The sequence below is a fragment of the Hemiscyllium ocellatum genome, chromosome 19 (genome assembly GCF_020745735.1).
Source record: "Hemiscyllium ocellatum isolate sHemOce1 chromosome 19, sHemOce1.pat.X.cur, whole genome shotgun sequence".
Lineage (NCBI taxonomy): Eukaryota > Metazoa > Chordata > Chondrichthyes > Orectolobiformes > Hemiscylliidae > Hemiscyllium > Hemiscyllium ocellatum.
Genome location: NC_083419.1, coordinates 35,250,352 through 35,263,714, shown reverse-complemented (window position 1 = coordinate 35,263,714; position 13,363 = coordinate 35,250,352). Strand labels below are relative to the sequence as shown.

The 13,363-nt window shown below is 41.6% G+C and overlaps 1 protein-coding gene across 1 annotated transcript in view; it reads right to left on the bottom strand.

Moving 5' to 3' along the window:
* Positions 1 to 13,363, bottom strand: part of dock4 (dedicator of cytokinesis 4) — a 458,861-nt gene that overhangs the window by 282,925 nt on the left and 162,573 nt on the right. The window contains exon 7 of the mRNA XM_060839361.1: positions 11,235 to 11,319. Coding sequence (XP_060695344.1) covers positions 11,235 to 11,319 — 85 coding nt within the window. The remainder of the gene's footprint in view (positions 1 to 11,234; positions 11,320 to 13,363) is intronic.

Here is a 13,363-nt window from a genome sequence, read left to right as displayed (position 1 = left end):
TGTTCGCCGAGCTGGAAGTTTTTGCTGCAAACGTTTCGTTCCCTGGCTAGGGAACATCATCAGTGCTGTTGGAGCCTCGTGTGAAGCGCTGCTTTGATGTTTCTTCCGGTATTTATATTGGTTTGTTCTTGCCGCTTCCGGGTGTCAGTTTCAGCTGCAGTGATTTGTATGTGGGGTCCAGGTCGATGTGTCTGCTGATGGACGTTCTTGCCGTTTCCGGGTGTCAGTTTCAGATGTAGTGGTTTGTATATGGTGTCCAGGTCAATGTGTCTGTTGATGGAGTTTGGGGATGAATGCCATGCTTCTAGGAATTCTCTGGCTGTTCTCTGTCTGGCTTGTCCTATGATAGTGGTGTTTTCCCAGTCAAATTCATGTTGCTGGTTGTCTGAGTGTAATCTGGCATTCATCCCCAAACTCCATCAACAGACACATTGACCTGGACACCATATACAAACCACTACAGCTGAAACTGACACCTGGAAACGGCAAGAACGTCCATCAACAGACACATCGACCTGGACCCCACATACAAATCACTGCAGCTGAAACTGACACCCGGAAGCGGCAAGAACAAACCAATATAAATACCGGAAGAAACATCAAAGCAGCGCTTCACACGAGGCTCCAACAGCACTGATGATGTTCCCTAGCCAGGGAACGAAACGTTTGCAGCAAAAACTTCCAGCTCGGCGAACAGAACCACAACAACCAACGACATGGGTAGAAAGAGGGGTGGGGAGGTCATTCTGGAGCTCGGAGTTAGGCTGGAAGCTAAAAGCTAGGACGGACAGAGTCGTCATCTCTGGTTTGTTGCCGGTGCCACGTGACAGTGAGGCAAGGAATAGGGAGAGAGTGCAGTTGAACATGTGGCTGCAAGGATGGAGTAGGAGAGAGAGCTTCAGGTATTTGGACAATTGGACTGCATTCTGGAGAAGGTGGGACCTGTACAAGCAGGACGGGTTGCACCTGAACCAGGAAGGGCACCAATATCCTGAGAGGTAGGTGTGCTAGCACTCTTCGGTGGGGGGGGGGGGTTAGACTAATTTGGCAGGGGGATGGGATCCAGACTTGTAGTCCAGCAAGTAGGTTAGCTGTTTTTCAGGATGTAGGCAGGCTGTGGAGAAGGTAGCACTGACAGGGACTACTTGCGGACACAGATGGGCTTAAGTGTGTATACTTCAACGCAAGGAGTATCAGAAATAAGGTGGGTGAACTCAAGGCGTGGATCGGTACTTGGGACTACGATGTTGTGGCAATCACGGAAACGTGGATAGAAGAGGGACAGGAATGGTTGTTGGAGGTTCCTGGTTACAGATGTTTCAGTAAGATTGGGGGGGGTTGGTAAAAAAAGGAGGGGAGTGGCATTGCTAATTAGAAATGGTATAACGACTGCAGAAAGGCATTTGGAGGGGGATCTGCCATTGGAAGTAGTATGGGCTGAAGTCAGAAATAGGAATGGAGCAGTCACCTTGTTGGGTGTTTACTATAAGCCCCCCAATAGCAGCAGAGATGTGGAGAAACAGATTTTGGAAAGGTGCAGAAACCACAGGGTAGTAGTCATGGGCGATTTCAACTTCCCAAATATTGATTGGAAGCTCTTTAGATCAAGTGGATTGGACGGGGCGGTGTTTGGGCAGTGTGTCCAGGAAGCTTTTCTAACTCAGTAGGTGGCTTGTCCGACCAGAGGGGAGGCCATATTGGATTTGGTACTTGGCAACAAACTGGGACAAGTGATGGGCTTGTTAGTGGGTGAGTATTTTGGTGATGGTGACCACAATTCTGTGACTTTCACCTTTGTTATGGAGAGAGATAGGTGTGTGCAACAGGGCAGGTTTTACAATTGGGGGAATGGGTAAATACGATGCTGCAAGACAGGATCTGAGGAGCATAAATTGGGAGCACAGGCTGTCAGGGAAGGATGTCGTTGAAATGTGGAACTTTTTCAAGGAACAGATACGATGTGTCCTTGATATGTATGTACCTGTCAGGCAGGAAAGAGATGGTCGTGTGAGGGAACCTTGGTTGACGAGGGAGGTTGAATGTCTTGTAAAGAGGAAGAAGGAGGCTTACATAAGATTGAGGAAACAAGGTTCACACAGACCATTGGAGGGATACAGGATAGCCAGGAGGGAGCTGAAGAAAGGGATTAGGAGAGCTAAGAGAGGGCATGAAAAATTTTTGGCGGATAGGATCAAGGATAACCCCAAGGCCTTTTATGCGTATGTGAGAAACATGAGAATGACAAGAACGAGGGTAGGTCCGATCAAGGACAGTAGTGGGAGACTGTGTATGGAGTCGGAAAAGATAGGAGAGGTCTTGAATGAGTACTTTTCTTCAGTATTTACAAATGAGAGGGACCGTATTGTTGAAGAGGAGAGTATGGAACGGACTGGTAAGCTAGAGGAGATACTTGTTAGGAAGGAAGAGGTGTTGGGCATTTTGAAAAATGTAAGGATACACAAGTCCCCCAGGTCTGAGGTGATATATCCTAGCATTATGTGGGAAGCAAGAGAGGAAATTTCAGAACCGTTGGCAATGATCTTTTCGTCTTCACTGTCAATGGGGGTGGTGCCAGGGGACTGGAGAGTGGTGAATGTTGTGCCCCTGTTCAAAAAAGGGAATAGGGATAACCCCAGAAATTACAGGCCAGTTAGTCTTACTTCGGTGGTAGGCAAAGTAATGGAAAGGGTACTGAGGGATAGGATTTATGAGTATCTGGAAAGACACTGCCAGCACGGATTTGCGAGGGGTAGGTCTTGCCTTCCAAGTCTTATTGAATTCTTTGAGGAGGTGACCAAGCATGTGTGGATGAGGGTAGAGCAGTGGATGTAGTGTACATGGATTTTAAAAAGGCATTTGATAAGTTCCCCATGGTAGGCTTATGCGGAAAGTCAGGAGGCATGGGATAGTGGGAAGTTTGGCCAGTTAGATAGAGAACTGGCTAACCAGTCGAAGTCAGAGAGTGGTGGTAGATGATAAATATTCAGCTTGGAGCCCAGTTACAAGTGGAGTTCCACAGGGATCAGTTCTGGGTCCTCTTGGTGAAGTTGTGGATAGTGAGAAGGGTTGTTGTCGGCTGCAAAGGGACTTAGCTATGATGCAGAGCTGGGCTGAGGAGTGGCAGATGGAATTCAACCCTGTCAAGTCTGAGGTTGTCCATTTTGCAGGGACAAATAAGAATGCTGAATACAGGGTTAATGGTAGGGTTCTTAGCAAGGTGGAGGAGCAGAGGGATCTTGGGGTCTATGTTCATAGATCTTTGAAAGTTTCCACTCAGGTGGATAGAGCTTGTAAGAAGGCCTATAGTGTATTAGCATTCATTAGCAGAGGGATTGAATTCAAGAGTCGTGAGGTGATGTTGCAGCTGTGTAGGACCTTAGTATGGCCACATTTGGAGTAGTGTGTGCAGTTCTGGTCGCCTCACTTTAGGAAAGATGTGGAAGCTTTGGAAAGGGTGCAGAGGAGATTTACCAGGATGTTGCCTAGAATGGAGAATAGGTCGTTCGAGGATAGGTTGAGAGTGCTAGGCCTTTTCTCATTGGAACGGCGAAGGATGAGGGGGGGGACTTGATAGAGGTTTATAAGATGATCAGGGGAATAGATAGAGTAGACAGTCAGAGACTTTTTCCACGGGTACAACAGAATGTTCCAAGGGGACATAAATTTAAGGTGAAGGGTGGAAGGCATGATGGGGGGGGGGGGGGGGGGTGGGTGATGTTAGGGGTAGGTTTTTTACCCAGAGAGTGGTGGGGGCATGGAATGCGCTGCCTGTGGGAGTGGAAGAGTCCGAATCATTGGTGACTTTTAAGCGGCAATTGGATAGGTACATGGATAGGTGCTTAAGCTAGGACGAATGTTCGGCACAACATCGTGGGCCGAAGGGCCTGTTCTGTGCTGTGTTGTTCTATGTTCTACGTTCTATGTCTGTGTTGAATTCAGAAGGATTATTAAGCACAGCTTCAAACTATCCAAACCATCAAACTAAATGACCAGTGTAGCTTTTATTGAATTTTTTTTAAAAAAAGAGATTACTTCATTTATCCTCCTACCTATTTGTGCTTGCATGAGAACCTTGGAGTGCATGTACGTTAGAACATTTTTAAATTTATTTTGATCAAGTCAAGCACAATAAAGATTATTCTCTTTTTCGTGGAGTATACAAGATAACTTGATGCGTTTCTTTTACTGTCACATTCCATGAAGCGTTAAACATCTAATGAATTGGCAAATATGTCTTTTTGTTTTAAAATGTCCAACAAGTGGAAAAGACAGGAGCCTTTCTCTCTTTTCATACCTGATAGTCAAAAACACATTCTGAAACATCTTTTACAAATCCACAAAAACCATATCGATCAAGAACCATCATTACCCAACTTCACTAATCACATCAAAACCTTCAATTAAATTAGTTCAATGTGTGTTTAACAAAGCTGTGCTGGCATTCCTTATTTAACCAACATGAATTCAAATAAGTTTATTTTTATCTGGATTATCGTTCCTGTAAGATTTTCCACCAACAAAGTTGACTGACTTGTCTGTAGTTGTGCCTTCATATTTCCATTCATGAACAAGGCTGTAACATGTGCAACTCTCCAATCCATGGTGTAGCCTTCCTTTCTAAGGAAGATTGGAAGATAATACCCAATATCTTCTCAATTTTAACCTCAATTTACTTCAGCATCATCTGATACAGTCCATCCATTCAAATTGAAGTATAAACCAGAAATCTAACCAGTCTTTTTAAATATCTTCAATATTATTTTCTGGCACCTTGACTACAGCAGTATCCTATTCGTTGGTTAAGATAGATGCAATGTGCTCACTTCAGCCTATCCTCTGCCTCAAAGTTTAGATCTATTTTTTTGGTCAGTAAATAGCTCCATATCTTCTCTTATTACCTTATAATGTGAACATACCTATGGAAGATCTTTATGTTAGCTGCCAGTCTCTTTCAGACTCTGTGCCTGCCTTTGTAATTTCCCTCTTCCAATCCCCTCTGCACATTCCACACTCAGCCTGGTTCTCACTGGTGTTTTTTTTAAACAAAGATACAGACAAGATGATGAAAGTAGCTGTAGAACTTGGAACATGCAAAGCCATTTAGGAAATTGTAATTAAGGGTAAATGAGGATCCTGATGCAGGGAATCATGAGGATGCAGGAGTGGAAAAACCCAGATGACAGATGATTTAAGACATATGCAGATGAGTTTAAAGGGGTTGTATTTAATGTCGGGAACAGTTTAGAATGCTGACAGAACTTCCAATAAATTGGGAGGCAAAATAATTAAGGATGCGTTTCTTGGCCATTTAAAGTTGGACTATTGGCAGAAGCAATGATGTAGAGATGGAAATAGGCAATCTTATAGACAAAAATGACGTGGATATATAGAACGAAACTCAGCCCTTGACTTGATAGACTTTGAAATAATCTACCAATTGAGGGAGACAAATAATTTTAATTCAATATTATTTGAATGTAGTTGTAAATGCAGTAAAGAAATCATAAGATAGGGACCTGACATTCCTACAGTCCCTTGTACCCTGCCTGGGTATTGAAGTAATCACACAGTCTATATCAGAGACTCCTATCGTAACCAATTCAGATTTACAGAATACTGACTGCAGAAAGTTTGAGACTCAAACTGACTCTAGTTTGAGAAAGAGACCAATTTGCTCATTTAAAACATGGTGAATCCTTGCTGAAGTAATCTTTGAGCAGTGTTGGTGATGAGAAGACAGCATCAATTGCCTGAAATATCATGAATAGTACCATATTTTGCTAAGCAACATTCTTGCCAGTTTATTGTGTGATGGTACAGTGAAGACTCAACAATTTATTTAACTAATCATTCCAACAAAATGTCAACTTACTCAATGTGCAAAAATAGACATTTTAAATTAAGAGTTTAAATAGGTCAGAATTACCAATATAAATTAATTGGTTTGTTGAGGGTTGGGTCTTTTTTTCTTCATCTTTGATGAGGAGGATATTTAATTACATTACTTGGTTTTATGGTTGACAAAATAATGGCAATATGACAGGAAATCACAGCTTTTGAAATGTTAAAACACAGATTTTAAAACAGAAGGCTTGCTTCAAAGCTGCACTCAAATGAAATAACAATGCATCATGGCTTCGCAACAATCTCTATAGAATAGCTGGTGTTTTGTATTCAACATTTTTGCATTTTTACAAACATTTGGGCAGACTAAGTTTGGAGCCCTGTGGAATAATTTCAATACAACAACTTTGGTGGGGGGGGGGGGGGGGGGCGGGGTGGGGAAGGGAAGCCAAGCCATTGCAGTGGTGTTATAGACACGTCATTGGATTTGTAATCCAAAACCTTGGATGAAATGTTCTGGGGTCATGGGTTCAAATCCTGCCCATGACAGGTGGTGAAATCTAATTCAATAGGAATCTGGAGTTGAAAAGCAAGCTATGGTAACCATTATCAATTGTCTTAAAGATCCATCTTGTTCATTAATGTCCTCGAGAAGCATATTTGGCATCCTCACCTAGAGATGGAGATGTGACTCCACATCCACAGCAACGTACCCTCTGGGAATTTAGAGATAAGCATATAAATGGTGGCCTAACCAGGAATGCCCTCATCCCACAACTGAATGAAATAAAGTCTGCACTGGCCACATTTGATTGGGTCGAGATAGTACCATGGAAATTCTTTTATGATTATGCCTCAATCAGCTGCCTTTGATGCAGCTGTGTTGCAGTCTAAGGGTGGGAAATTAACCATCAAATCCTTTCTATAAATAGGCCACTGTGTTCATCAGCAGAACAACAGCAACAGAGGGGAGCAGGAGAGGCAGCAACCCCAAGACAGGCAGTAAACATTTCGGGGAACAGGAGACAGAAGCAAGCTGTCTGACAGCAGAGATTTGTGGGACTTGGGGTCATCCAGCCTACAGAGGTCCCAGAAGCAGGCAGACTAGCTGCAGAAATTCTTCAACTAAATTGTAACAGGATGTCACGGGATATCAGATAGGTGACTGCTGGGTCTCATCGAGTGACTGGGGACTGATTTAAATTTAAACATCAAATTGATTTAAATTAACTTGATAAAATTAAAGGGTTCAGCATGTTTGTGTGATCAAAATAAAAGTAAGATTTATCTAGTCTATAGTTAAATACGAGCAACGATAAAATAAAAGCAAGAATTCTACATCGTTAAGATTTGTCTGCAGAGCTCAGGCCTGTGATTTATGCATCCAGCACTGCAGAGGAAATTCTGGCAGTCTGGATGACTGTGTATAGGAGGTGCCTCCAGTTGGAGCAACTCTAGCTGAGGGATTTGTGAACAGCACATTTCAAGATGCAGTCAACCAGATGCACAAGTCTGTGCAGGCTGAGAGTGAATGAATAACCTCCAGCCTGAAGGAGGAGACCAGGCAGGTAGCAAGAGAATCGGAGTGCAGCTCACTGTCAAACCATATCTAATTTTGGAAAACGGTGAGAGCAACAGTTCCTCTCTGGAGGTAGGTTTGAGCCAAAAAAACGGTAACATGGATGGTCAGCTGCTCCGAGGTTTGACAGAGGATGGGGAAGAACTAATGTAGAAGTGCAATAATGGTTGGGGATTTGTTAATGAGAGGAACAAACAGGGTGCTGTTGGAGCTGTGAGTACAACTCCTGGATGGTAGGTTACCTCATGGGTGCCAGCATCAAATTACTTGTACTGGCGGCAGGGCATTCTGAAGGGGAGAGTAAACAGCCAGAGGCCGTGTTGGGACCAGTGACAAGAGGAAAAAAGAGAACCTAAGTCCTGAAAGATGACCTTACAGAGTTAGGTCAGAAATTCAAAAGCAGGACTTCAAAATGTGGTAATTTTTGGATTACTCCAGTGCAGCATGATAACGAGTAAAGGAACAGGATAGAGCAGATGAATGGGTGGCTGTAAGTTCAATGTTTCAAATATGAACTGCCTAGTTTTAATGTTCAAGGTAGGGCAGGAATAAAATTATTCAATTGCATCAAGAACTGCATTAAAAATCACAACCCCAGGTTCTCGTCCAACAGGTTTAATTGGAAATACTAGCTTTTGGAGCGACGCTCCTTCAGATGGCACAACCACCTGATGAAGGAGCAGTGCTCCAAAAGTTAGTGCTTCCAATTAAACCTGTTGGACTAGAACCTGGTGTTGTGTGATTTTTAACTTTGTACACCCCAGTCCAACACCAGCATCTCCAAATCATGATCAAGAACTGCCTTAGCCAGTACAAACAAAGCCCACAAGAGGGAGATAGGAGGACAGGCAGGTGGAACGTGCATTAGTAGGGCAACATTTTGGAAATTGTGACCATTTAGGGCTGGTTGTGGAAGAATAAAGCTGAGCCAGGAATAGAAATTCCAAACTGAGTAAAGTCTTCTTCAGGGCTTATGGCCGAAACGTCGAATTTTCTGCTCCTTGGATGCTGCCTGACTTGCTGCGCTTTTCCAGCAACACATTTTCAGCTCTGATCTCCAGCATCTACTTTCTCCTCGAAAACACACTTTGGTCCAATTCAACTGTTAGAGCATGGGTCTTGAATACTTCAGCCAGTCATTACAATGGATGCAGGTATAAATATCAGGGTTGAAGACAGTTGGATTCTTCTAATATTTCACACAGAGGTGGTATTTGTGGGTTTAGCAGTCTTAAAAGTAAAAAAACCCATAGACCCAAATGAGACATGTGCCAGGCTGTCGAAGGCAGCAAAAGTGAAGATATGTAGGGCTTAGCAGTAATTTCTCTGGACACCGGTAAGGTGCCAGTGGATTGGGAGACCGCTAACATTGTCCCATTATTGAAAAAGGGATGAATGGATAGCCTAGGAAATTATAGGGCAATCATTCTAAGCTTGTTGTAAGTTATTGGAAAGCATGCTGAGAGACAGAATATATTTGCACTTGGGGAGGCAAGAGTTAATCGGGGATAATCAACATGGATGTAGGGAAAGCTTGCATTTGACAAATTTGATCAGGTTTTCCCATGATGTAATCAGAAGTGTTGATAAGGGTAATGCATTTGATGTGGCATTTGATATAGACATTAGCAAGACTTTTCATAAAGTCACTCATTATACACTGGTCAAGAAAGTAGAAATCCACGGGATCTAAGGCAAGGTGGGGCACTGGAAGCAAAATTGGTTCAGAAGCGGGGAGAAGAGGCTGATGGTAGAGGGATGTTTCCATGACTGAAAATATGTTTCCAGTGTGATTCTGCAGTGCTCAGTGCCAGGGCCTGTGTTGTTTGTGGTGTATGCTAGAACCTGCACTGATTTTTCATTATTTTTGCTTTTCTTCTTTTATCGGTTTGAATTGAGTGCTGGAAATTACTTTGTAAAATCACAGAACTGCCTGCAGTGCAGAAAGAGGTCATTCAGCCCATTAAGTCTGCACTGACACTCTGAAGAACACCCCACCCAGAGCTAGTCCCCAACCTATCCCCTTACCTTGCATTTACCATTGGTAATCCACCTGGCCTGCATATCCCAGACACTACAGGGCAATTCAGCATGGCCAATCCACCTGACCTGCATGCCTTTGGATTGTGGGAGGAAACCAGAGCATCCAGACGAAACCCCTCACAAACACAAGGAGAATGTCCAAAGTCCACAGAGGCAGTCATCTAAGGCTGGAGGCAGCAATGCTAACTACTGAGCCCTAACTTGTGAGCTTTTGGACAGTGTGAGAAAAGGAAAAGAACAGACCAGGTAAGCTTTGTTTGTCTGAGAGGTCAGGACTTTGGGCTACCTGTCGGCTGATTATTAATTAAAGGGATTCCAACAGACACAGTGACCTTGGGAGAAGCATTTTGTTTACAGAGATAATGGATGTTGGCTATTAATGACCTAGAAATTGATTCTGACAGGTCGGGAAGAGATTTTATTTCAAGCAGATGACATTTGCTGAGTGGTAATTGAGGCTCTGGGAAGAGTCTAATTAGGATGGAAGCAGTATTGAAGTTGTATTTTTAAACTATGTTTTCTAAACAGTGGCTTCTGGCTACTGTTGAGACAGCAAGAAGATTTGAAAGCTCCCTTGTCTATTCTGCTATGCTAGCTACCAGAAGCCCCAAGAGTAGAAAGGTGAATTAGAAGTATCACTGCCTTGGCCTTGGTTAACTAAAAAGGTGACCCTGATCAATGTTTTAATCAAGCAACCAAGGAGACCACGTTTATGCCAGTGAAACGACACATTAGTGAAGCCATTTAAATAACCTGGTCAGTATATTATTTTCTTTTATTTATCCCTTGACTGTGTTTGTTTACTTGCCTTTTGCATGAATGGGGACTGAAAACAAATGTTTGGGGTTTAAAGCATAGACATTAATCAGCTTACCTTTTTCTTAATTAGTAAATGGGTCAATAACCAAGGGGAAAAGTTTTAATTTGGGGGTAAAAGGCTAATAGGAGGATTGAGGATAAATTTCTTCATGAAAAGAATAATGGGAGTCTGGAATTCACTACCTAAAGGAGTAGATGAATCAGAAACTCTCAAAACACTTGGGCAGTATTTAGACATTTATATGCATTGCTGTAGCCTTTGCGATTATGAACCAAAAGCTGGAAAAGGAATTAGTGGAGTCAGGACTTAATTGACTAGTATGGACATGATAGGATGAATGGACTCCTTCTGTACTGTGAACATCTTTGAGACTCAGTCTGAAAAACTCACTTGTAGTTCAGTGGATGGGAAACATTTTCGCATGGATGGAAAGGAAAGAACTATGTACACAACCACAGACTTTCTTTTTCTATTCTCAAAGGAAATACCACCTCAAATTCCTATTGACTTGTTGGAATCCGTTCAAGTAACTATCACAGCATGGCTTGCTACTGCCTAAATTGGAAGCCAAGATCAAACAGCCATGCAAGAGTAAGAATAAGACAGGAGCAAACAGGAAGGAGTTTTTTTTTCTTAAAATATAGATTGAGAGAATTGGAGGAAAAAAGGGGGCAATATCTCTGTGAATTTTCAGCTGGCAGCCTTGATAGTTGCAGCACCACTCTAACCAACAATAAATAGATTTTGGCATGACAATAGGACTCATCTAGTGAATTCATGGAGTCAGATTTTAATCCATAGATTTTCCTTCTAAACTACATCCGCAACTGTCTGGTAGTATTTGGGTATTACTTTGTAAAGGAAGGCTAACTTTCTGAACAGGTCTCATAGGATCAGATAAAATAACATAACATATGTAATGACATAAAAACATCAAGTCACGCTCACCAATTTGTACAGTTCTGTGACACTGATTTCATCAGGATCCACCATGCTGAATTCTTTCCTTGGAACCAGATCCAGGCCCATCTGTCTGTTTAGGAAAATAAAGGAACACAATAGATTCAGAATAAATAATTTTCAATTTAAATACAAAACATATTCCACCAGATCACTTTGATTTCGTAACAGCATTCCAAACTGTGGGAACTCATGTCGAAAAAAAAACGCATTTACATGGCAAAATATCCTAAGAGACTACGAGGGCAGGTAATAGACAACAAATCAACAAAGGAAGCTATACAGTGGATAACTAAAGCTTGATGAAAGAGGAGGTCATTTAAAGGTGGGTAAGTTGAAGGAGGGAACATATTAAGCACCTAGACAACTGAAAGCACAGCTATTCAAGGGGGAATGAAGGGCATAGAAGAAACCAGCGTTTCCTATAAAAGAACAGAGGGTAGGTGGAGAATTTTATGTCTGTAAAAGATTAGAGATAGAAAAGAAATTGTTTTTTGTGGGACCTTAACACAATGATGTGAATTTTAAAATCAATGTGTTACTGGACTGGTTTTAAATGCAAGCCAGTGAACAGAGGTAATTGTGAATGGGACTTGGTGTTAGACAGAATCTGGGCAGCAGAGCTTTGAATACGCCTAGGATTGTAAGAGTAAATTCTGGCAAATAATGCAATGTAACAGACGAATCAAGAAATAACAGAGATTTGGATGAGAATTTCATCAGTAGCTGGCTTGAAACATTGGTAGAAAAATAAACACATGTATTTACAACACACTATTCATTATCACAAGACATGCCAATGCTCATAATAAGCAATCAAGCACTTTTGAGACTTACAATATTACAGAGGTAATATTGCAGTGAAACTAAATCACAAAGGATTTCACACCGCACAGAGTTTGCTCCAACACTATTATAACTCCAATTTGATGCATTTCAAACATGTCCAGGAGACCTATTTAAACATCTTATGTAGAAAACAAATATCTTTAATGTTAAGCCAAAGATATTCTCGTCCATACTCTAAAAGGTAGCAGTGATCAGCCTTAGGTCATTGTATGCTGCAGGTGACAGGTACCACTGTCAGGTTGGTCACTGCAAGATAACCAAAGCTACATGAATCAGTTGTTGAGAGAAAAAATCTTCAACACAGCAAAATTAAACAATAATCAGCAAAGCTTTAAGAGTTTTCAGTGGTTTCTGAAAGCCCTCATTAATGAAATAAAGTAAGTGACAGTTAAATCAGTGTTTGAATGCATCAGTAGTGGTTTATCAAGGGCTCAAACTATTACAAACTGGACTGGAGCACAAAGAAATTTGGTACAGTGTCATAGCTTTCATGTGACCTGCCATTATCACTTACTCAAATCTCTCCAGTCATCTATATGGATTAAATATTAGAGCGCTAAAGATCCTAATTAAATTTCTGAAAATCTGCCTGGAGTAGTTGTTAAACAAAAATTCACAGTCAACATGGCATCAGGCATAAATTGATAGCGCCTGGGATTGAAAACTTGATTCTTGAAAGCAACTGGAGATAGCAGTATTAGGCTGCCAATTGGAACACAAACATAGAAATTATCAACTAAAATTATTTTAAATTCAGGTGAGGAGAATAGCTAATGGTCATTTTATCCAGTTGGAAAATTATTACTATATTTATCACTTTTAGTTTGTTAATTGAGTGATGGAAATGACAGGACGTGAATTGTCAGACATGGAGTTACAGAATATTAAGATGTTTGCCACAGGAAATAGTTGAAAGTAAATAAATTTTGAGGCTGAGGAAGTTATATGGCTTTGGGAAGTATCAGGTATAATGGGACTAGATTCAGTAATATAAAACAAAGAACTGCAGATGCTGGAGATCTGAAACAAAACAGAAATTACAGGCAAAACGCAGCAGGTGTGTCAACATCTGTGAGGAGAAAGTAGAGTTAACGTTTCGAGTCCAGTGACTCTTCATCAGAATTCCTTCAGTTAGCTTTAATATTAGTTTTAGATTGCTCTAGCAAAGGGTTGGCACAGACATGACTCAGAAGAAGAGTGAGTACTGCAGATATTGGCGATCAGAGTCAAGATTAGAGTGACGCTGGAAAAGCACAGCAGGTCATACA